General features: G+C 40.2%; 1 protein-coding gene across 1 annotated transcript in view; it reads right to left on the bottom strand.

The window, feature by feature from the left end:
- Positions 1–603: 603 nt before the first annotated feature.
- The window catches only part of LOC311222603 (putative acyl-CoA dehydrogenase 6), an 87,075-nt gene continuing 62,680 nt past the window's right edge, over positions 604–24,998 (bottom strand). Inside the window, exons 5-9 of the mRNA XM_084306978.1 lie at positions 21,289–21,456; positions 16,040–16,213; positions 9,475–9,636; positions 9,179–9,329; positions 604–1,558 (exon numbers count right to left, since the gene is read on the bottom strand). Of these exons, the coding sequence (XP_084163104.1) occupies positions 1,468–1,558; positions 9,179–9,329; positions 9,475–9,636; positions 16,040–16,213; positions 21,289–21,456 (746 nt within the window). The 3' untranslated portion in view covers positions 604–1,467. The remainder of the gene's footprint in view (positions 1,559–9,178; positions 9,330–9,474; positions 9,637–16,039; positions 16,214–21,288; positions 21,457–24,998) is intronic.

The following is a 24,998-nucleotide window of genomic DNA, read 5'->3' as shown; positions in this document are numbered from 1 at the left end:
AAAGTCTTTGGAATTAACAATAGTTGACAAAATGTCAGGATGCTATGGCACAGTCATATAGAATGAAATATACAGTGTATACAATAGAAAAATAGTAGTGTTGACTATGCTTGTTGTAGTTACTAATGTTTGAATGAGAATACTGCAATTATATTTAATGTTTTTGAGACTCTTTATATGAATTCTTACATAATATACATTGTTTCTCAATTTAATGGAACTTGGATTTTACCTAGCAGCTATATGGATTATTTCCAGGTAGAAGGAAATACAACACAATCTTCTGACTATCTATCTATTAATCTTACAGCGCCTTGGAGATTCCCTAGAAAATGCTTAAGCACACCCACTTGGTTACAAGGACAATTCCACTGAAGCATTTTTCTTAGTGAGACGTGATGTCTCTTCTAACTTAAATGGGTGTTTTAGGAGAGTTACTGATGTTTTTGAAGGTATGGCTGATAAGCAAGTAAATGTAAAGAATGAGATTTAAAGATCATATGAAGAACTGATGCTCATCATAGTAGATGTGTATTTCAGTGGGATTTTTGTGTAACAAATCACACAAAATTTGAAAATAGTTATTTTAATAGTGTTATATTAATTACACTTCAGATTATGGCATATAAATTTTACAATCTTATTTAAATAAGTACACATTTTTCACATTGGTGTGTTATTTTTAATATTTTTTTCATTCATAACTGCACACAAAACAGATCTCAGAAGTTTCTGATACAATTAAACAGTTGTTTGTAGAATTCTAAAACTAAAAATCAACCCCTACTCCCACCACTAAATGTGTATGCCAGGGAGTAGTACAAGTCAGTGTGAAGGTAATGAAGACAAAAATTTTGTGCCACCGTTGGATCAGGAGGCTTGTGATTTCTGACTTGCTCTTGCTGAAGGAACTCATTTTGATATTTATGTGCTAAAACTTAAATATATGGAAGGCAGTGGTAATTGAGAACAAAATCATTGTTCCAGTACTTGAATATGATTAGGAATAATTTTTGACTTAATTGATCTATAAAGCAAAGTTACCATGTAATTAGATTATGCTACTCCTGAAATTATAGCTGTACCCATATGGAGGTTATGTTTTTTAATTGGTGGCTTAGATGCTCAAATGTAGCTATACCTTGATTAAAGAAGACAAGATCCTATTATTCTGTGAAGATTTCTGGGTGCTTAGTGTGGATCACGAGAGGCTTCAAAGCTGCAATTCACTAAAACCAGAAAAAATCTTACAGTAGGCTGCATGCTTTCAGATGTTACCCATCAGCATAAATGTTATATTGGAGAACAGGTATCGTGATATTGATACATACAAGTATTTTGCTGGAAAAAGTACTGTTCCTTTTTTTTTATTATTATTTATTTATTTCACCCTTGAAAAGCGTTGCCTTCAGCATGCAGTAAAATCCATGCTCTTTCTTTAATTTTTTGAGGTAGAGTGAAGACGTGTTACTTTTTTGGAAGAGTTTCCATGAATTTGCATATAATAGAAAGCATGGTTTCATCAGTACCACCTCCTATTGACATTAATCTCAAGTCCCTGTAGAAATATAAAGAAAAAGATTAAAACATTTGCATCCTATACTGATGGAACAGGTGCAGAATTGTACATGCCCAGGTATTCCTCTGCATTTATTACAAAGTTGTTTTTATTACGTCAAAACCCCTTGTTTATAGAAGTACATACATGGTGTGGACAAACGTGTGTCAGCACCATAAATCCCTTCTGTGCACAAGGATGTTGCCGGTTCAAAATCCGTGCAGAAGGTGCCATCGCTTTGGACTGGCATGTAAACCAGCACAGGCTCTTCCCAGTTAGGTACATACTACGTAGTTCTGCCAGTTGTTTGCAGAACACCTCACCCACTGCCTCCTCCTGGTAAGCTGGTCTGTGATACATCCTGCAACATCCCTGCTGGTCCTTTGCCAAACCTTCAACTGAATTTTAGTATGGGAGGGTTTTTCTTTTTGCAGGGAAAGCGAAACACATTGCAGAACTTAACTTTGCTCAACTCTGAGGTAAAAGAAGCATCCCTAAGGTATTGTAGAATTGTATGAAGATGGTACCTTTTTATACAGAAGGTTCTGCACCAAAAGAAACCACTCTGGTCTCCCTAATGGCTATGTGAGAGCCAGCACGCCTTTAGTTTAAAATCTTTGTTAGTATGATGCTTCTCTGTTTAAAAAATGAATAGCTGCTCTAAGCTTATTTACTTTTGATTTGATATTTCTAACTGGACTAATTTAAAAACCACCATTTACATTGCCAAGTCATCCCTGACAGTATTGCTTAAGCTCCCTTGGCTAGCCAGAATGCAAATTACTGCACTTCAAGCAATTGTCTTCACAAATTTCTGTTCCTCTTTAGGGAGAAGAAAACAAAGCATAACAAACAAAATTTTGTTAAACTACCTCTACTTATTAGTTCAATATCCTGAAAATTCCCCACCTTCCTATGGGTTTTGGTAGAGACAACAGAGCTGGAAAAACAGCAGGTTAGTTGTTCTTTGTGCTGTGGTGCTATCTGGTTTTTCAAGCTGTAGAAAGCCTCTGCCAGTGCTTTGCATCTTCACGGCATTGTTGCAACAGTAAGCAAGTAATCCTCAAACCTCTGTGATGCAGATAAAAATCCTCCATTTGCAGCAGGTATCTTGGACACATGTGGCTTGCTTATATGAAGTTATAAACAGGCAGTGGCAAGATCTGGCTTTGGTGTTGTGAAACAGATATTTCTTATTATCAGATAGTTATTATATAAACGTACTTTAAAAAGGAACCTTTCACATAATTGTGTGTGTGTGTTTATGTCTGTCTTTACGAAATTGCTAGTAATTACACTTTTGTCTCTGTGGGTGAGATGAGGAATATTTCCTCCAGAACCTCTTCCCCCATGGAGACAGGACAGAAGGTTTTACCTAGTTTAAGAGGACTGAGATGACAAAAGATTCAAATTATGTTAATCTAGCAGCCCTCTTCTGGGAAAAAAAACACATTCTCAGTGTAAGAAAACAAAACCAGAGCACTAATTATTCTGCCAGGAACCCGATGAGGAAGCTGGGGAAGGTGACTTGGTAAAGTAAGCTTGTATGTAAGCTATTTATTGTAAGTAAATGTTTTGATTGCTAATATTATATGAGTAATACACTATTAATACAGCATATAAATATTTCAATATATATAAATATTAGAACTGCATTGTTTCAGGCAGCCTTCCCCTGTAATGCTTTTGTTCTGGAACTGCTGCACTGCTTTCTGAGTCCTCTGCTGCCCTGTCATTGCCCCCATGGCAGAACTGCATGCCCTGAACTACCTCCAACTCTGCAGAGGTGAGCACTGACCTCACCTCTTATCAAGGGTGATAGGGAACCAGCTCAAAACATACTCAGCAGTTACAAAAGGTGTAATTTTGAGGTATGCTGTTGAATGCTGTTTTCCTTGGAGAGGTCAGAAAGCCCAAAGCAGTTTGCCTGAGGAAAAGATAGCCATTGCATTCCGTGCCCCTCAATGTATCCCCTCAAAACAAACAAAAAAACAACACTCCCACTAAGGAGACTCCTCTCAGTCAAGAAATCTCCCACACCTGAGACATCAGCCATGGGAAAAAAATAATAATTACCTCAATGCTAACTAAAAAAACCTGTACCTAAGAGGGAGGGTGAGGAGCCCTTCCCACACATCAGCCTCAGTCCATGTTACCAGTAATTTCTAGTTAGGTAGCAAAGGGGACAAAAAGGGCTGTCCACATTGTCAAATGAAGTTTCCTGTCTCCGTAGTTACCTAACACAGAACCTCCTCCAGGAATGCATCCATAGGGGGACCCTCTGATTTACAGCCTGAACACGTGGCTGAGTTGTGTGTCTCAGTCCAATCTCAGTAGCAGAAGTCTTACAATAGTTGTTCAGTTTTAACTTCCCTCTTTTGGCTAGTGTTTATTCTGCAGACACAGATTCAGCTGTGGTTTTGCACTAGCCAAGCTGTGCCCATCACCTTGTTTATAAACCTTTTGGTGCCAGTAATCCTGGAATTCAGGGCTGGTTTTCAGGATACTAAAACGAAGTAGAGACAAGTACCGATCTCAGTGACCACAAATACTGCTTCTAAGGTAGTAATATGCTACGCAGGTGCTATGATCACAGCTAACACCACACACTAAGTCTGTCTCTAGCCCCAAGCCAGTAAAGCTGTAGAGTGTTTTGTAGTTGTGCATCCTACCAGCATTTGCTGCCTACAACCAAGAAGCTCTGCCTGCCCAGGAAGCCACTCTGAGTTACATTCTCCTCTCAAAAGCCATATGACAGTAGGATCTAAAAAGCCCTTTCTGTTTGCCTGAGAGGAAGCTGTTGCACTATCTTCAGTGCAGATGTCTTCACAGAATTTTAAAGCTCTGCAAAAATGAAATCTTATTTTCTTCCCCTTTTCTGGTGGGCATCTTGGAGTTGCTGGTGCTGTTTTGACATGGGGAAGAAAGTGAGCACCTGTGGGAACGGGGGTTTTGGTTACTCCAGTTCTGTTTTTCACTATCAGCCTGACTTCATGGCAGCAGGTCTTCGGGGATGCTGCTCCCTGCTTTCTTGGCAAGGAGACCATTGGTACTGCACTTTGCTAAATCCTTGCCAAATCATTCTCAAGATCTATGTGCTTCAAAGCATCACTGCTCCCAGGAACGCTATTTGAATGCTGCCTCCTTTCAGCACAAATTCCACTTGATTACAGAAGGTTAACACTTCCTCCCCCCAATCACTGTGTTACAATCGTGTTACTAGCAAGACTTTTCTCCTCAAAATTTACTGATATATCTTCATATGTAATATTGTGTGATCTCTTCCATCTCCAGAGACAGCTAGATCTCTTACAAGACTGCTGCAGAAAAAGGCTGAAACTATTTGTTTTCACAGATCATTGAGAAAGTCATTAAGTCTTGTCCCAACAGTTAGCTACTAACTCCAAAGCAGATTTCTGTCAGTAGACCTTGATGGTTTTTTTTTTGTGTTTTTTTTTTTTTTGGTGCAACCATAAATTGTGATAATGACACAGACTGATTAAAAAACCCAGTGGTCTAAACTCATTCTAGTTTAGACATGCTTTATAAAGAATGGAAGACTATACAAAATGAAACCGATTAAGATATTTCAATTGTTTTTTTAAACACCTGAGGAATATAAAAAATGATTTATAAGGAAATACATTCCTTATTCAAAAGATACTCCACTTAAAAACTACAACAGAAGTTTGATTTTCAACTATTCTTAATTACAAATAAAACTTCATATTGCAGTGCTTAGGTGGCAGTTGGGGAAAAAAAAATCAGTTTTCTTCTGCAGCTATGTGTACTACATCTATTTCACATGAACAGTCAATCGAGATTTTTTTATTATTACTTTCTTCAGTCTTTCACGATGCACCAAGGAAAGAAAGCACAGTATTTTCCCCATCACCCCCCCCCCCCCCCGCAAGAGTAAAGCCTGTAAGCACTGGCAGCAGATAGACACAGTGTTTAGTACTTTAAAAAGATCTTAAATTGAACAAACAAACAACCCCCCCACACACACTTTTTTTAAGATCTCCAGTCACCACACTCCTCCTATCTCAATAGAAGTGTATAAAATTATTATTCAAATATATAGATTACTGGCTGAAATTTAAAAAAAAAAAAAAAAAAAAAAAAAAGTCATGTTATGAAGCCTGAAAAAAATGCAATATACTTGTTTCTGGAAGTTTTTCTCCCACTGGTCTCTCACTACCTGGGGCTTTCATATAGATGGTAGGTTTGTTCAATAACCGATTCTTCCCAAGTCATGATGTCTTTGAGGCATTTGATGTAGGGAAGGGAAAAACAAGTGCAGCTCTAGTCTGGTTCTCTCCTGCAGAACCAGGCTAGTAGGCTGAAGTGTGGAAAGTCCACTCTTACTGGTGTATATGTTTCTGTTAAACTCTTTGATATTTCAGCTCAAAACTTTTTTCAAACCCTTTCTCTTCAGAATCCCTACAACTAAAAATAAAACATATAAGTATATAAAATCAGTCCAGTATAGGTACCTACATGAAGAAACAGTTATCTTCAACGACACATTCTAGAGAGCATTATACGTTAGAAAAAGTTGTTCTACAAGGTTTAAAAGGCTAATGATTAAAATGGACAGATGTGAATAAATCACAGAATCACAAAATCAGAATAAATCATAAGAATAAAGTTTTTTGGCAGACAGTGTTGAGCTGGGTCTGTTTAGTATCTCCCCACTAACACCAGTAACTGAAAGTCGAAGACTTAATGCACTAACCATGCATTATGCCATGTACTCTTTGAATAGAAACAGCCTGACGTGTCACAGACTAACATTTCCTTGGAATCTGGGTAAGTATTATGCTGCAAAAATCTTTGTACATTGTGACTGGATATCATGCTGTGCAGTTATTATAAGTCCAGCATGCTACCCTACAAACACCAGAGTGACGTGAATGGTTACTCAGACTGCCGTACAAAAAAAAAGAACAGCTTTAGGAAAGTCGCTGCTTTGCTTACTGTTCCAGATTAACAGGATTCTAAATCGAACCTGTAATTGTTTATTTAGGTAATACTCTACTTCTCCCTTCCTGGTGCTTATGGTTACTCAATGAGGGAATTTTACTGATTCACAGAAAAATTTAGACTATATATATCGCACCACTTTTAGCCTTATTTAAAACTGTTTGTTTTAGAGGCAGAAAGATATGTTTCTTCAGACAGCAGACACAGTTGATACCAATAGGAAATACTCTGGAGTTCTTCTCAGGGAAAATGTGACTGTACTGATGTGCTTAGAAACTGTTCTGGAATTCACGCAGAAAAACCCTGTCCACAATTAGCAATAATATACATGTACATACATGTACATGGCCTAATGTCTACACATTTCTACATTGATAGCAAATGCTTCAAGACAATCATAGAATCATAGAATCATAGAATATCCTGAGTTGGAAGGGACCCTTAAGGATCATCAAGTCCAACTCTTGACACCGCACAGGTCTACCCAAAAGTTCAGACCATGTGCCTAAGTTCACAGTCCAATCTCTTCTTAAATTCAGACAGGCTCGGTGCAGTGACCACCTCCCTGGGGAGCCTGTTCCAGTGTGCAACCACCCTCTCTGTGAAGAACCCCCTCCTGACGTCCAGCCTAAATTTCCCCTGCCTCAGCTTAACCCCGTTCCCGCGGGTCCTGTCACTAGTGTTAATGGAGAAAAGGTCTCCTGCCTCTCGACACCCCCTTACGAGGAAGTTGTAGACTGTGATGAGGTCTCCCCTCAGCCTCCTCTTCTCCAGGCTGAACAGGCCCAGTGACCTCAGCCGTTCCTCGTACGTCTTCCCCTCAAGGCCTTTCACCATCTTCGTAGCCCTCCTCTGGACACTTTCCAACAGTTTCATGTCCTTTTTATACTGTGGTGCCCAGAACTGCACACAGTACTTGAGGTGAGGCCGCACCAGCGCAGAGTAGAGCGGGACAATCACCTCCCTTGACCTACTAGCGAGTATACCTACTACTCGCTATGACCTACTACTAAGTATTCATTTTATCCAAAGTGCCTACTGCAATAGCTTTCAGCACCTCCATCACTGAGGACCATTAACTGCTAATAAACAGGTGGTGAAAAAGGTAACAAAGAAAAAACATCCTTTTGACAGCTGGCTTAAAACCACCACCACACAGCAGTCCTTACTTTTTGGGTATCCACAAGTCAAAAAAGGTTAACAATCTCTCTGATTTACCACAATGGCAATCTTGCTCATAAAATGCCATGAGACAGAGAGCTGAGTTGCTCCATTTGCTGGAAGGAAAAGTGTCTGTGTTACCTATAGTGTTACACCCTATAAACTACACTATATGGGTTGGGCACCAAGGCCTGACTTGGGTGTTTGATGTACATCTCCCCCACCCCTATCCCATCAACCAGTAAAGGACAGGAGTCAAACATCAGAAGGTGTTTCTCTCTCTCTTCCTCTGCCGTACTGGATAGAGAAGTACAGAAGAGACCTGTCATGAAATCACCGATAGGTTTACATTCCACTCTTTAACACTCTGTTTCTACTTTTTCGGGGGAGAAACCCTCATTACTCCAAACAAATCAACCTATTATAAAGAAATATGTTTTTTTTTCAACATGTTCTGTGCTGACTTTACCCAGATACATTTACTAAAGCTTTGAACTAACTGAACCACTACTTTTTCCAACCATTAATTAGGTATTGTATTATGAGGGCTGAAATGAAATCTGCTGTTACGAGAAAATACAAGTTCCATCTTGATCCTCCAACACATTATAGGACATGAGGCCAGCACAGCTGCCAGGAAAACTATTTGCTTAGAAGGAATTTTGCTGTAGAAGTAGATACACTGCAAAATTTCAAGGCCCTGGCATGGGGCTTATTGAATTTGCAAAAAAAGGCTGTTTTAATGATCTAAAAACTTGCAGGAAGCAGCTACTTCTCTCAGATGTCTCACAAGGTACCTAGTATGACTAATCGCATGGAGACTGCTATCAGAGACTGCTGCAGGTCCGTGGGCAGGACCAGTGCCTCTGTCTGCAGTGAAGTAGGAGCTCACCACAGGAGCCCAGTGTTGAACTCCAATTTCAGACACCTTTGGGGTGGAAATATGGAAAAAAAAAGATGAAGCTTGATTTTCAATGGTCCCTCAGAGTCAGGAGAAAAGCTACTGCTTTGTTTTAGTTCTGATCCTGTAATCAAGATTATAAGCAGAAAGCAAAGGAAAAAAATCACTTGTTGGTAGGCCTCACCTCTTTTCATTGTCATACTGCCTAGCACATTTCCGAAGACCATCAGGAAAAATACAGAGTTTGCTTTCTTTACCTGAAATTCAGGCTAACCTGTGGGTAGTTCAAACCCCATAGTTGTAGTTTGGCCAACTGTTGGCAAAGGAAGAGCCAGCCTACTTCCCAACACCAGTCACCCCACGTCAGTGGGACAGGGGAGACCATTTCATGGCATGGTCAAGGACTGCAGTGCGAGCTCTAACCTAAATCAGTGACAGGCTGTTCAGTGGGATGGTATCTTTCACATCAGCCAGGAGCTGGTGGCCTTTCCAGCGTGTGATCTTTCAGCAGGGCATTTAAGAGGGAAAACTGCAGTAAAGAAACTTCCTACATTCACCACTCACTCGCTTACCTGTAAAACCTGCTCACCAGCACCTCGCTGGTGAATCCCATTCCTCCCCAAAACTGCAGACAGCTGTCAGTCACTTCACGGGCCAGACGACCTGCCTTTAGCTTAGCCATGGAAGCAAACTTGGTCACATCATTGCCTTCCACATAGAGAGCTAAAAAAAATGATGAAAAAAAGCACGGTTACACACAGACACTTACTGACCACAGCCTGGCAACCACCTCCCCATATTCCCTCAGCCTGACAATGCTCTTTGCATTAAAAAAAACACATCTGGGAGGGCAGATGTGGGCACTCACCAACAGTGCGGTACAGCAGCGAGCGCAGCAGCTCCAGCTCGGTGGCCAGCTCCGCCAGGCGGAAATGCACGACTTGGTTGTGCAGCACGGACTGGTCAAACACCTTTCGCTGGCGAGTGTACTCAATGGTTTCTTGTATGATCGTTTCCAGCGGTGTCAGGACTTCACGAAGCAAAGCACAGAACAAGACATAGCTTTACCCAGATCTCTTTTTTTTCCTTCTTATTGAAAACATTTTTTTCCCAATACAAACAATACGTTTTTACAAACAATACATTAGGTTTCCTAAAGTAAATTATTCCATATGCTCACAGTTTGAAGTGCAGAATTTCAACTCCTAAAAAAGTCTGGCATTCCCTTGTACCTTTGAAAACAAATCCCTTATCCTCATTCCACCTGAGTCCCAAATTGCCAAACTCAGAGGATAATGAAGGGGAGTGGGAGGAATGCAGCAAAGTCACCGAGAGCAGTACACAATAACAAGCATGTGACCCTTACCCTTAATACACCATTTGGGGCTCTATCACAAGCTTGTGGAACTGCTGGTTTCCAAGCTACCTGTGTCCTGAACAGCAGAAATAATCCCAAAATAAAATCTTAAGGCAGGCAGTGTGCACACTGAGCAATGCTGTAGAAACGCAAATTCAAGGAAGCTTTCAGGGAAGAAGGCAGAAATGTATTCAGAGATCAAGGGAAGTGAGCAGACTGATTACATTCCATGATCCAATCCCAATAAAGAAAGGAAGGAGAAAATATGAAGCTTCACAGCCACTCCTGAACTGTGCTTCTAATGGAAACACAATCAAAATAAGACACAGCTGGAAAACAGGTGAGAGAGATGGGAGAGACTGCTTTGAATTAAGTGAACTACTTTGCTGCATTTTTTCTTTTCTGAGCAACCTCAGAGCAACCCTGTTTCAAACAAGAAAAAGAAGAGTGTTTTCTTGCCAAGACACATGCAAATTCCTCACAGGAGCCTGGTGTGCTTCCATTCTTCTTTTTTGCATCGATATTGAGACCACCTCTACTTAAATTTCATCCCTATACTGCTCTCATATATCCTCATATACATCCATATACTGTTCTCATATGCAGACTTTGCTTCCCACCATGATCATGTACTAGCTCTTCCACAGAGCACTGCTGTTTGCATCCTGTCCCCACCATATCCTGTAAGGTTTGGCTTTTCTCATTCCCTTAATACTTCCCCCCCCTTCTCAAACAACTATCCACATTGCCTATTTTGAAAAACAAACTAACAAACAAAAAAACATATATAGTAAAGTCTTGTTTTCTTCTGTGTAAATTCTGTGCTGCCACTCTAATGTTGGTTTTCTGGACAGGAAAATAAATTGCTCTCTCCAGCTACATTTCTTTTACAAAAGGAACATCCCTGTTTTCCCAAAAGACCATGTAACACAATGCTGTAAGATGTATGATGCTAACAGCTTTTTGGCTTGTACACCTATGGTCTCCAGCTTGGAGAGATGCTACAGAAAAAAGAAGAAGTGCCTAGGCACCTCTTGCTCCGTACCCCAAACTGGGAAGCATGGAGCTGAGTCTGTGCTGCTGGGAGGGAAACCAAACAGTATGTGCCAGTGCTAGGACAGCAGAAGAGAGGTGGGAGGGATAATGGCATGGGATTAGGCTTGAATAGGTCTGTCAGGGCAAGGTGCTCCAGCATGGCCCATTTGGTTGCCAATATCCAGATGGGAAATGGTAGGACTTGGTGGGAAGGAGCAGAACGGCACTTGCGTCAGCCCTGGCTGCAAAAGGGCTGAAGATCACTATGGGGTTTTGGTCCATCTTTGCTCAGGCTGTCACCATGCATCAGGTCTAGGAGCAGGGAGCACAGGAGGTTTGTTCTCACCGTGCTTACTTCCCTGCTTCCCTGCCTCCTTCCTGCCCCACGTCTCAGCTACCCCATCCTCCCTTGTTTCCTTGGCTGTCATCACTGCCCTTCTGCTTATTCCAGGAACACAAAAATAGAGAGGAGATTTTCTCAGGACAGGTATTTAGAGCTAGAAGCATAGCTCTGAAATGACAAAGCTCGACTGTGAAGCAAACAGCAATGAAACACAGCATGTCTGAATACCACGACTGCCAGCTGCCCTTTACAACAACAGCACACAACACCTTGCCAGTTGTATGATAAATATAGGAAAATGACATTATCACCAGTGAAATTCATTTTCTCTCTAAACTTTCATCTTTTTACTGTACTGGTGTGTTTGTTTCCTCATTTGTCATACAATGTTCTTCCCATCCTCAGGCAAACTTGGCCTCAGACTGTCTGACTGACAGCACACGCAGGAAATGTCACTGGGGGCAGGATAGGGACTGTGCTGTCTACCAGATAGCAGAGCATTGTGAAAGCACTTGCAGTTTTCAGATGCAGAACAATCTTTTCTTCATACTTCCATCCAACTTATGTTTTCCCACTTGAAACTTCTGCTCACTGTAAACACACTTTGCCTTGCTATTTCTCCACCCAACACAAAAGGAAACTAAAACATTTTTCTGAAGCGGTCACTGATCCCTCTCTACTGAGACGTACAGCAAGCTCTGAGCTAAAAAATCTGTCTTACAGACGTGGGTTGCCCATGCTAAAGGATCTGTCATCCTGCCGTGACTCAATGGTGCTCATAAAACTGAGGCTACAGGAACAGATAGAAGTCATTAGAGAAGTGCCATTCTGCTCTCTCACACACATGCTGAACTCCCTCTTGGCCTCCAAGTGAAGCAATTCACAGGAAAACTGTTTGCTTTTTGCCATAGTAACATTCCCTTCCTGTGGTCAGGGTAACAGGTCCTCAAAGTGATGGTGTTTGCTGAGTGTCACAACATGGGAAAGGTTTGTGGCAGCTCTTCCCCTTTAATGAAGCAGGAAAGGCAATGACTTCTACCAACAGCTTTGGTAACATGCCACTTGGAAGAAAAGAGCACACCTGTGACCAAATTTTGCAAAGTAAAATTCTTGAAAAACATAGGCTTGCTAAAAATAAAAAGCCTTCCAGGTAATTCATTTTCCATCTGTCCTTTCACTGAAAAACATATTTTAAAAAGAAATAACAAAGAAAAAAAAAAAAAGAGAGAGAAAAAGAGAGAAGAGAGAGAGAGAGAGAGAGAGAGAGAAAGAAAGAAAGAAAGGAAGAAAGAAAGGAAGGAAGGAAGGAAGGAAGGAAGGAAGGAAGGAAGGAAGGAAGGAAGGAAGGAAAAGAAAGAAAGAGAAGGAAGAAATCTCCCCACACACGTTCTAATACTTGGCCACAATGAAGATAACCAGTAAACAAAGAGAAGGCTGAACCACATTATATTTCATACTAAAAAAAAAATATAAAAAGAAAAAATGAAAAAAAAACATCACTGCCCAAAACCCACCACCAACAACAAAAGAAAAAAGGAAGGAAAGGAAGAAAAGAATTGCAGTGGCAGTGAACTGCCTCTGTCAAGTTTTAGGAAGCAGTTGAAGCAAGCAAGCTAAGAGCAGTCCTTGAAGTGTTCATAAAAAAAACAAACATGATTTTCAGTGTCACATGAATGGTCATTACTTGGGAAGGCACAGGAATGTCCTTCTGAGGGCCAGAAACAAGGACTAGGATGAACATGTGCAGACCTAATCATGAAACTACTGAAATCAAAACTATTTGTAGGACTGGAAGCGAGCAGTGCCTGTAACATTGTGGTGTAACAAACCACATCCATCAGGCAAACAGCTCTCTACTGAACATCAGTTACTCTGACAAACTCTCTCATTTACTACAACTGGTTACTTGTGAACTTTGTAATATGACACGAGACCTAAGCCTTGTTCCTGCATCCAGTGCTCTTCATACATCTTACATCAGATTGTCAGTGGCTAAAAGCAAAAATGACCCAGGGGGCACAGCATGGTTCCTTTCTAGTGAAGATGCTGTAGGACAGAGCTGCATCTCCCTTGGTGGCAGCAGGGGCCAAAGATGTCCTTCCCAGATTGCTCATTGTCTTTCTGGCAACAAGGCAAATTGAAACCTGGTGTCCCGCTTCCTGAACGAGTGCATGGGCTGCCAGGGTGTTGTGCAAAGCTGGAGAGCACCAAGCCGCCAGTGGTTTTGAATACAAGTGATCTCACCTGCTGGGCTTTGTGTTTTGATGCTGTCACCACGCATCACTCTCACCCAGGGCATGACTAACACGACTGCTGCCTGGGGAATGTCACTGCAACCTGGCGTTTATGGTCGTTTTGTTTAACAGAGACTCAAAACTGAGCATAAGAATGCTTAATTGAGCCCTTACGGTCTGTGTAAACTTTGGTTAAGTTTCAGAAATGCCTTTTTGCTTTAAGGAGGAGGGGACTCTCACTCGTTTGCTGCAGCAGGGCTCGTGGTGACCAGCCACGCATATGAGGAGAGGTGAAATACAGTTCTGCCCTGAAGGTAATTAGCATGAGGCACAGTAGATTTACATAAATTAAAACAAATCCCGCAAAGATTTCAGTGGGGCAAATTCTTCTGTTCTGTTCATAAGCTCTCCTAAGGTGACACGGTAACTGTTTGATAGCACTGTCAGTAATTAGCAAAAGACTTCTTTTTATGTTGATGAAGCTCATAGAAAAATGAGATGGTAAAATATATCTGCAGGAAAACAGCCTCCTGCCAAACTGCTTGGTTTTCTGACTCCTTTAGATTAATCCCAAGCTTTGGAACATACATGTTTGTGATAAGCAAAGAAATCTGAGGTCAGGTACTTGAGGGACTTCTAATGGTGGGCACCAGAAATACAGGGGAGTCACCTTTGAGGTATAAACACAGCTCTACACCAAGTCTACTGCTGTACTATCTACCCTCAAGGATAGAAAACTGCTTTAAACTATTCTCTTCGCTGGATCTGTCACATTTCTGCCTAGGCAGGAATATTCTTTTCCTCAGGATTTTCAAAACTTGTTTGTTCGAGACCATGAACAAAGTGATCAAGCTTTGAAATCACCCTGCTTTCACCAGGAGGCATGGTGCGGGGACCTCCAGAGACCCCTTCAGACTGGCATCATGTGGCTCTCCATGACTGCCACCTGAATGTGCACTGTGCCTGCAGTGTACGCCAGCATCCATGGCTTGAATAGTGATGGCTTTGGGCAAGCAGCTCTCCAGCACAGGCTCCAGGCCTCCAGCATAGTGCTGCCGGCAGACCTGAGGCCACCCGGCCTGTGGAGGCCATCGCGGGCAGGCACCAGAGAGCTGCTCTGTGCACCTGCAATGGCAGCTCGCAGGCAATTACACCCAAACTGCCTGGTGCTTGGGGCCTTTGTGTAGATGAGGAGGCCAGGCACAGGCTCATGGGACTTCTCAGCTTTTAAAAACAAGGAGAGTAGAGAGGACAACTGCTCTCAAAACCTGGAGCCCCTGGTTACAGCACTGTCCTTGCTATGGCAATTCCCAGTTCGTGCTTTTAGTATTAGGCTTAGAGACTTCATGTGGAATGATCTGAACTCATTTCATCTCCATCCCATGAATGTTGTGAACTCTGTGCAAAAGCAGGAGCAGTACAGGGCATCTGATCCTTGCCAGAGTCTGCAGCGTCATCCTGTGCAAGCCTGGCCTCCCACTCTTTGCTACAACAGCCCTCACGTTTACCATTTATCTCAGACTGAACTAAAAACACTGGCTCAAACCAAAGGTGTTTTAAGCATTTGAACTCCAAAATATTTGCTGTGGGATCAAACCATAACAGGGAGTGATTTTTTTAAAAATTTGGTCACTGAATCAGAAAATCACTTTGTACAGTTCCCGATTCTCCAGCCACGCAAAGAGAGTTAACAGACAGTGTACGAACAGAAGTACATGTATGAGGAGACTATTTACACAAACCAGAAATTTAAAGAGGACCAATCTTCAATCTTCTTATAGTGAACCACATTACATTTAAGTTAAAGAATCAAATGGTATGGTGCAAGGGGAAGGTTGGAAGGCTGAAGATGGACAGTCCAGACTTGGATCTGGTTATCTGGAATATCCAGAATCTGTCTATCTCAAACATGTGGACTTGGGTATGGCCTGAGTTGAGAGTAAAACAAACTCTATAGCAGCAGATCTTCACGGAAAGGAATTTGGTGTTGTATCATGTACGTCCAATGTGTATTGAGATAAAACAGATCTGTAAAAACAAAGCTATTAAATCCTGTATTTACACAGCCACTAAATTACTTTTCTAAAATCTAAGATAAAGATAAACATCACAGGTTACTGCACTACAGGAAAAGTCACCATTCTTCTATTTCATGACAGTATTTTTATACCCTTTTACTACATCTGTAGCCAGCATAACATAATGCTGTTTTTTCTTATCAGCAGAACAGACTGAGAAAAAGAAGAAAATCAAAAACAGCCTCTGTGATACCTCACAAAATATTTTCTTTCTGTTTCAAGCTTTCCTACTAAAAGGGAAGGTTGTCTGTATCCAGGCTATGAGAGATTTCAAAAACAGATTGTAAGAGGTCATAATTTACAGTGAAAGGAAAGTGCTATTAGTCATGCAGTAAGGGTGACCCCTGTGTTCCTGCCAGGCCCCAGCAGCACGAACGATGACTTACCAGTGGCTACTCCCCACAGTCGCTCTTCTTGGAATTGCAACATCTGGTATGTAAAACCCATTCCTTCCTCACCGATGAGGTTTTTGCAAGGGACTCTTACGTCTTCAAAAAAGATCTGAGCTGTGTCCGATGACCTCATGCCCAGTTTGTCTATCTTTTTAGCAATGTGAATACCTAAAGAAAAACATTATATTAATCTGGAATTTAAGAATAAAGTTGGTACATCCCATTTTTAAGATTTTTCTCTGCTTTATTTGACTAGAAAATCAGAAATTGCAATTCTAAAGGTCTTAATTTTCATTATGTTCCTAAATAATAATTGTTTACTAGTAGTAATAATCTTACTTCATGTACATCTGGAAACCACATATTTATTTGCTTATGTTTGGTTTTTAGTGCACTATAATAAAGTGTTGGAATTCAATTTAGCAGTATTTGCTGAGTGTCTGCACTACAGTGAAACAGTAAAGAAATGTTTAATAATGGCAGAAAACAGAATTTTATGTTAAGCTGCAACTAGAGAATTTCTACTCATGGAAATTCTCTTTCTTCCACATTTATCCTTCCCTTTCTATCCCATTCTGATCTCTCCTGGTACCTGTAGAAGAAACGTTTTATAATCAAATCATATCACTCTCTCCTAGCAATAAAAAGGTTACACTCAAATTTACAAATACAAGTATCCAACAATTCTGTATCAACTCAAAATTTTGTTAAAGCTATGTATTTTATGATGGCCTATGAATACTATTTAGTGCATTTAAACAGTCGCAGAAGGGTTTATAAGGATTGTGATTCATTCCTTGCAGTTTTTATGTTGACATCCTTATGAAGAGGGTATGCTTCCTCACTGACTTCCCTATACAGCATAGACTCTGACCCAATGTGCAGCTGTCTGTTGGAGATGAACCTGATTCCTGTAGGAAAATCCTGTTGCAATCTCTATCCAGATCTCAAAATTGTTTCAGGTTTGGCCACTTCAGCTATGTAATCACTCCAGGAAGGAATCCTTCCTGTTTTTTTTCCCAGCAATTTTTTTTTTTTTTCCCCACAAGTTCTTCCTTGCCATTGTTTAGATGCTAGCATGACTTACCGCTGTGCCATACGAATTAGACAGACATCAGTGATTTTTGTGTTATTTCCCTTTAAGTCTTCAGCCTTTATCTCCTTGTTTTTCTGGGTTTAACACATGAAAATTCTGCATGGAAATCAAGAATGCTTCAGAGGTAAACTGAGGCCAACAGGTAGATATGAGGATTTGTGCAAAACATGCCAATTACATCTGCCAAGTCAACATGAAGCGTCCTCCAAATCAGTTTCTATGGGTTGGACAGAAAAGCAAACATTTTGCTATCCACAGACATGGTATACTAACCAATTTTGTGATACAGTGATATTCTGGTATTTTTTTTCCTCTTCATTCTATTTTTTACTATCCTATACTAGTCTGTAACACAGCTTAATAAGACTTGGTCAATGCACAAAAGGTTGTGGTCCCTCTCTGTACTTCCTTGGCTTCCACACCTCTTTCTGAATTAAAACAGGCCTCTCAAGCTCCTAGTGACAGGAGGCCTTCAGCCATGTGAAAATTACTTTGGTTTTGCAGGCAGAAGGAGTTTGCAGTCATTTCCTTCAAATTCATCCTCTTTGGCAGCACTGAATAAGATTATGGAAAATTTCATTTCTCAGCAAAGCAGAGATGAAATACTGACACTATTTCCAAATGCCAAGTCTGCTCTCAGAAGAATATCCACATCAACTTCCAGACCTTCCACTCAAAACTACTCCATCGGCCAATCTATAAACAGATAATGTGTTATGAATATTTCCTTTGATAGTTGTTCAATAGAGGAAGAAAACTGGAACATCTGTATAAAAATCCTTGACTCTTGGATTGAAAACTATCCAGCAATTTGCACCCAGTCATGCCAGAAAAGCATTTGTGGTTTGTTTCTGTATTAAAATCAGAGCTAAACAAACACACATTGAAACTACCTACAGGCCCAAATGATTTCTGGAACATCTTTTCCTGTTGGAATATCACTGCTTGGTTTCTTTGAGAGTTTCAGAGATCATGTCTTTGGTCTGCTTCCAGCTGCCTTTTATGTAATCATTGCTCCTTGCCCATGTGAAGATGCACTTTCTGCTTTTGTTATTGGGATGTTAACTAAGGACTCTGCTAGACAAAGTCCAACTGCTGCAGTTCTTTGTATTGCCAGATCAGTCCTACTGAGTGCTCCCCCAAAATCACATAAGGTAACAACTGCTGAAGAAGCTCTTACAGGTCTGGTTAGAGTTGCTAAACGTGTTAAAGACTTCCATCCATACTTCTTACAGATTGGGTGGTGTGTTCAAGTTTCCTGAATCTAGCAGCATTCCTCCTTTGTTGAGCCTTACCAGTTTCACTTGCTCTGAGATTAATTCTTTTTTCTCATTCAGAAAGAGGCCAATCTCCATCAGTCTCACGTAGTGTCTGTTGCTAGCACATGCTATGCTTTTCGTTCTCTTTTGAAGACACTGATACATAATCGCATCTCTAAGATACAGACATCAAAATCTTCCTTTGCTTCATTTAATTATTTTAATTCTCTTCAGAAGGTGCACTATATACTGAAAATTATCAGCAGCAGTAGAAATCATTTGCCCAAATAATTCCCAGAGTTTGTCTGTATTAAATAAATGACAAGCTATCTAATAACACACATATCTCAATCTAGCAAGGCCAAGTGCCTGTCTTACTAAAATCACTCTAGCAGAGCCATTTGTGCTACTTGTGCCAATACCACTGAGATGGATTGCTCTATCTCTTCCTGGGCAGTTCTTCCCAGGTGTCTTTGATTTTTCATTTTCTCCCACTCCTCCAGAACTTCTGACAATCTCTTTTTAGTTCCTTTATTCTATCTTGTGAGAAAGGGAGTCGCTCTCTCCTGCCACCATTTAGTGCCATTACAAGTGGAAAGAGACACATTTTAAATTGCAACTAGAGAAACATGCTCTTTCCCCTTCCCTGGATGCTCTCCTCTTTATTATCTCCTCTTTGCAATTTATCCAAGTGCTATCTCATGACTCACAGGACAAAACAGTGCACAACTATGTCCCAGATTGGGGCTGCAAGCCATTTGTCTATATATCTTACACACAGACACTTTATACTGTGCCAGATTCTCTTTCATCACATGAGAAATTGACTTTTCTTTTTTTTTAAGACATCATTAGTACAAGGAATCTACACCTACCTAGCCACAGTTATCAAAACTCCCCTTATTCAGAAACATTTGTCAAATCAAGGCCATGATTTTCTTCAACCAAGAATAGACACTGCACAAACCTAAAATTAGAAGAAGCAAATCCCACTTTATATCTCTAATAATTACTGGTTGTTGAAGCTAATAATTTGTTTCATACTTGTCATTTTTTTCCTTACCTCACTTTATGCGTGTATGAAACAATTAGGTTTTTGTGAAAAACGCTGGACTCCCAACTCCTCCCAGCTGCTAGTAAGGAATGAGCTAGCGTTGCGCTGCGGATCTCTTCCATGCCCTGCCACACAGCCTGGCAACTGCAGCAGTTAGTCAGACATAACACATGCCTTCTCCACTGCACTTGTTCTTGAGTTTTGACATACCTACACCTATCGATGCTTGATAGTGCATCCTTCTGTGATGTCCTCTCGACACTTCCTGTACAGCCCTAGTCTGCTGCCCTGTAAGGAGCGTGATCTTTGGCAGGTACACATCCTTAGGATATAACTCAGCAGCTGGAGCTTCCTGCTCACATCTGTGTAAAATGGCAGCCTTTGTCATATTTTTCCTCTTTGTTTTCCTGAAAAATTTCATTTCTGATGTGAAATTCCACCCACTGAGCACAATCAGCCATCTCAATACTTCAGAAGGCCACCAGTCGGGGTACAATGACCCTCCCGCAGGTCCATATCTGTATTGATCACACAGAAGAATCAAAGCATGTACACTTGGAAGACTGCAATTTATATTTCTATGAAGACTTCTTTATCTCTGTACATCAATTTCAGGTGACTCAGGGAATTTTTCTCCTCAAAATATGTCTACCACAGGTAAAGCAGGCTTTTGTATAGGTTGTGTGGCCTAACGATAACCCCCCACAAAGCTACAATGATTCACATGTCTTTCTGGAATTAGCAAAGTACCTGTAAAACCTCTGAGTCAACTTGTGAATATTTGATCCACCTGTAATAGTGGGTTGGCTGCTTTGGTATTTCTGGAAAACTGGCTTCAGAGAAGCAGTATTGCATTTGCACTCTGACCTTTTCATGAAAAAAACACACAGAAAACTTTATGCAGATGACTGATAAGTACGGTCATCTGGAAATTCTGGGAGATTCTGGCTCTAAGTTACCACATTCATTCATTACTTATTGGCCAAAGTCAACAGGTGAATCAGCTCACAGTCTTCTGTGAGCTTCCATTCAAAGCCGGTTTTGCATGAGCAGTTGTTTAGAACCTCACAACCCACTAGCTTAATTCCCAAAGCAACTTGCTTCCTTCCTTGACTTACTCCACATTCAAATTCACTTGTAAGAAATTCTAAGGTGCTCTCATCACTCTTTTGCAACACTGGAGACCTGAGATTTTGTTCTCAGTCTGATCCCTGAAGTAAAGAATATAGACATTCACTTGACTGCCATGGTGACTTCCCTACATATTAAATGCTGATAACAATATGTATTTCATGCAAAATATACCCCAAATTGAATGAACAAAAATGCCATAGGTTTTAATATTTTCTTGTCACCCATCATCATAGTTATCATGCCACTTTAAATATTAGAACTTCCTTAGAATTGATAGATCTTTTTAAAAGAGAAGATTATTTGCTAGAAATTAAAAAACTCACTTAATTAATGCAGATAGGGATACCCTCATTTATTTTGTGTCTTTCAAGAATGTTGAAAGCCAAAAAGGTTTAAAATCTTTAAAAGGTGTTAAAGCTATTCAAAATTAAATTTCAATAGCAGAAAATTGAAAAGTCTGGTGATTGTCAAGTCTGAAATGTTTGGTTTCCTTCTCATTTGATTTTTTCCCCTACTTTTTTTTCATGAAAGTTTGTACAATGCATTTCAGAATCAACTCTGTATGCCAATGAAACATTTAATTCAGAAGAGCATTTATGGGTTTAGTCCTTTATTTTAAACACCTTACCTTCTTGTATCATGCACACACAAAAACACTAACAAAACTGAATTAGAAGAAAAAAAAGTTCTTTGTTATTACCATGTAGATTCATTGGCAGACATATGAGAGATTTATTTCGATGAGGAGGTCCTTCACTTGTGTTTGCCAGCAGGCACATCCAGTCCGCTTGGCACCCAGATGTCGTCCACATCTTACCACCATTTATGACATATTCATCGCCTTTCTTCACAGCTGTTGTCTTGATATCTATTTCAAAACATAGGAAATGAAGGGTTATTCTTGTGAAGGAAGGATAAGCTGGTCCCTGCATGACTGGCTGAGTCACTCCCTTACTCTCAGACAGACGGTCAACACACCCTTCACTTCGTGCCCTCCAAGCCCTCTAAGCCTTCCAGGCTGGAAAAGGCAGACTCACCTGGACAACTCTCTTTGAAGACAAGCCAAGGAAAGCAGATCGCTTCTCTCACCCTCCTTTAGGTGGAGTCTTCATCCCAGTGGATGAAAGCAGAAAGCTCTCTAAGTAAATCTGGTCGCCAAAAACTCAGGCCAGAAATATTTCAGTCTGAGGTGATCTATTACGCATTTCTGTCACTGTGTACGTCAGTCACTGAGAAGGCCATTAATTTCAGAGACCCAACTTAAACAAACACAAGCCTCAATATCTGTGTATGCATAAGGATATATATACATGCACTTCCTGCATGCTGTAGGTCAGAATGGCGTAATAAATTCAAAGATAGTAAGCTTTCAGAAGGCAAAGTTTAAATCTTAAGGTTGTCTGTACATGGAGTTCTAAACACCTGCTACTTCTACTCCACGGCATAAAAAAAAACAATGCTATTTTCATTCATAAGCGTTCACATCACTGCAAGCAGCCCTGGATGCAACAGACAGCAGCAGTGAATCATTAGTTAGTACTTACACTCCAGCAGAATTTCCAAAGAGCTGGCTTCTCTCCCCTGAAATTGAATTTCTTCCACTGAAAACCCAGCTAAGAAGACTCTCCAACAGATATCTAGCTTTAAGTTGGTGATGGTATGAAAGAACCCAAGCGCACCCCCAATAGCACTTACAAATATAATGAGACTATAAAGTGCATAACAGCCCACCTACTGAGGGAGGCAGCAGACTTGAAGGGTAGAAGTCAGACACAAAGTGGAGTGGGCAACCAAAATTAAGTCACCTTCATACACACCCACCTCAATCTGCATATGAACTTTCTTCCCAAAGGCTGTAAACTCAAAACAAATCAAAACCATGCCCCTCTGAACCCACCTTCATTTGCAGGATAAACCTAATGGCTACCTGTGGATGAGGTCTGCATGGCTGAAAGATTTGTTAGTGAAGAAATGGGAAACATGGTGGGAGAAAATTGTGTGATAGTGTAAGAGAAGGAATTTGCAGATATAGCTATAGATAAATGAACTTACAAGAGTGTAATGATGAACAGCAAGAGATAGTACCAACGTGAATAAAACCAGCAGAAATCTTGCTATTCATTTAATGAAAGGACTATGCCAAATCTGTCCAAAGGACTTGACGTGGAATCTGAATAATAATGAAGGTCAATAAAGTGAAGGAATCCAAAGTACTGATGCTGTTAATACATGACACAGACTCTGGACAGTCATATACATGGAGACTAAACAATATGCGAAGGACACAAAAGAGCAGGAATAAGAAACATGGTACGACTAGCGTAAAAGGATGGTAGCACACATAATGATTTACATCACACATCCCTTTGTTATGGTACAGCTACTAAAAAGATTAAATTGAGGTCGCCTGGAAGGTCTGCAGAAGAACGCTGAGTACTACAATGCAATCACAAATATAAACAGTATTTGCAAGCATGGCGTCACAAGAGACTAACTTCCCAAATACAGATTAAAGAACAAATGCCTTACTAATGGGAATGTTCAAGTATTCTCAAGTGTGATGGTTGACAGTTTGCTTCAAGTACTTGAAAAATGGCTATTTAAAATCAACTTATGAAGAAGTTAGTATCTTCAACCTTAATTAAGGAAAGATGACCAAGTTAATAAGTAAGTTTTAAATATAAAATATGACAGGCTTTGAAAACTTATTTAACTATTTACTAAAGTCAAGTGGACTCAGTCTCAGTGATACGGCTGTTAAGATCCTTTGTCATATTTGACTATAATTATTCTCCCTGATAGAGAATGGCCCCAGAAAGAGGCTACATTTCCCAGAGTGGGTGCTTTGTAACTCATTTTTGGCAGGCCCACATAGTGGTCTTGTGGTGTCTATATCTCAACAGCTTACAAAGTATGCTGTGGGGGTCCCTTCTAGGAAAGACAACGAGGTACTTGACATCACTGAAAGGCATCTGAAGCAGCTAGTGCCAAATAGGCAACCAGAGCTGTTTTTTCACCATTCAAATCATACCATATTTGAGAATCAAGTTTTCTTCTCCAGTGTGCTGTTGACTCTAGCCATGTATCTAAATATATTTGACAAAAGGCAAAGTTGGCTTCAACTCTGAAGGTCAAACTTGTGATCACAGATAGGCAACACGTATCCTTTATGTCAAAAATTAAAACATATATCTGGAATTTACATCATCAACACAGAAAAAAAAAAAAAAAGGAAAAAAATGCATGAAATAGCTTCAAGTCTAACTGAATGAATAATTGCTTCAAAAAACAGGGAAGTAAGGAGATTAATCATCAAAGTAAGCTACAGTTTGGAGGTCAGAAGGTAAGAACTGCCATAGGTCAAACTATGATAAATCTTGCAGATGAAAAACAACAAAATCCAAAAAGATTAAGGCAGTAAACAAAGAAGTTTCAGCTACAGAAAGAAAAAGAGAATGAGAAGTAGCATGAGGCATGTTAGGATGCCTCAAAACTAAAGAAATATTTTGCATGCAATTACAAAAAGATAGCTGGCAAAGGAAGACATCTACAGGAAGGACTGTACAAAATTAAAATTAGTGAAAACAGATGTTGTTGGTCATAGTAATCTTCACAGTCTCAGAATACATTTGGAAACAAAACAGAATTCAATTTACAGGTGATACCTTATTTCAAACCTACCTGATACAATTATTATGAAAGTGGATTTTCTAGAGAAAATTTGAAAAGAAAATAGGTCCTGTTGGACCCAAGCAAACTAAAATATTATGTTATTAGGCAACTATGAGTTACATTTTATGTAAAGCTGAAAATTAGGACAAAAGTGGAAATGTAGGTAAGGAAATAGGCAAAGGGGAAATTACATCAGGTTGCATTAAAGGAGGAAGTGCTGACGTGCAGGGAGGGCATTACTGGACCTTGGATATCAGCCTTTGGATGAAACCTATTACATATTCCTTTAATGATCTTTAGAAGAATAGCAGGAATATACCAACAAAATTTGTTGGTATCACAAACCTGGGAGACTTCACCAACACATAAACTGAGGTATCAGGCAGAAAGAAAGGAACGATTATGAGTTTTCAAAGGCAACATGGCAAGTACAAGCACTTAGGCACAAGTAATAAGAATTACTGCTGCATCTTAAAATATCTCTAGTTTAAAGTCTAGTTTAAAGCTAGGCTACCTGGAGATGATGATCCTTGAGACATGCAAAGCAGTGCTAGTGAGAAGATAAGCTAGTGCTCCTCAGACCTAAATGGCCCCTTTAGTGGCACTTTAGAAGCACTGCATGCTGGTTTCTGGATTTATACCAATGATCAGATGTTCTATGACAGCTAAAAAGCATCATATTTTCATCCTGCTGTCTGTATCACTGTGGCACTGACAGTCTGGGTTCATCATATAAAT

Source organism: Netta rufina, assembly GCF_964035555.1.
Source record: "Netta rufina genome assembly, chromosome: 2".
Classification (NCBI taxonomy): domain Eukaryota; kingdom Metazoa; phylum Chordata; class Aves; order Anseriformes; family Anatidae; genus Netta; species Netta rufina.
Note: the sequence above shows the minus strand (reverse complement) of the source record. Positions and strands in the feature narration are given on the sequence as shown.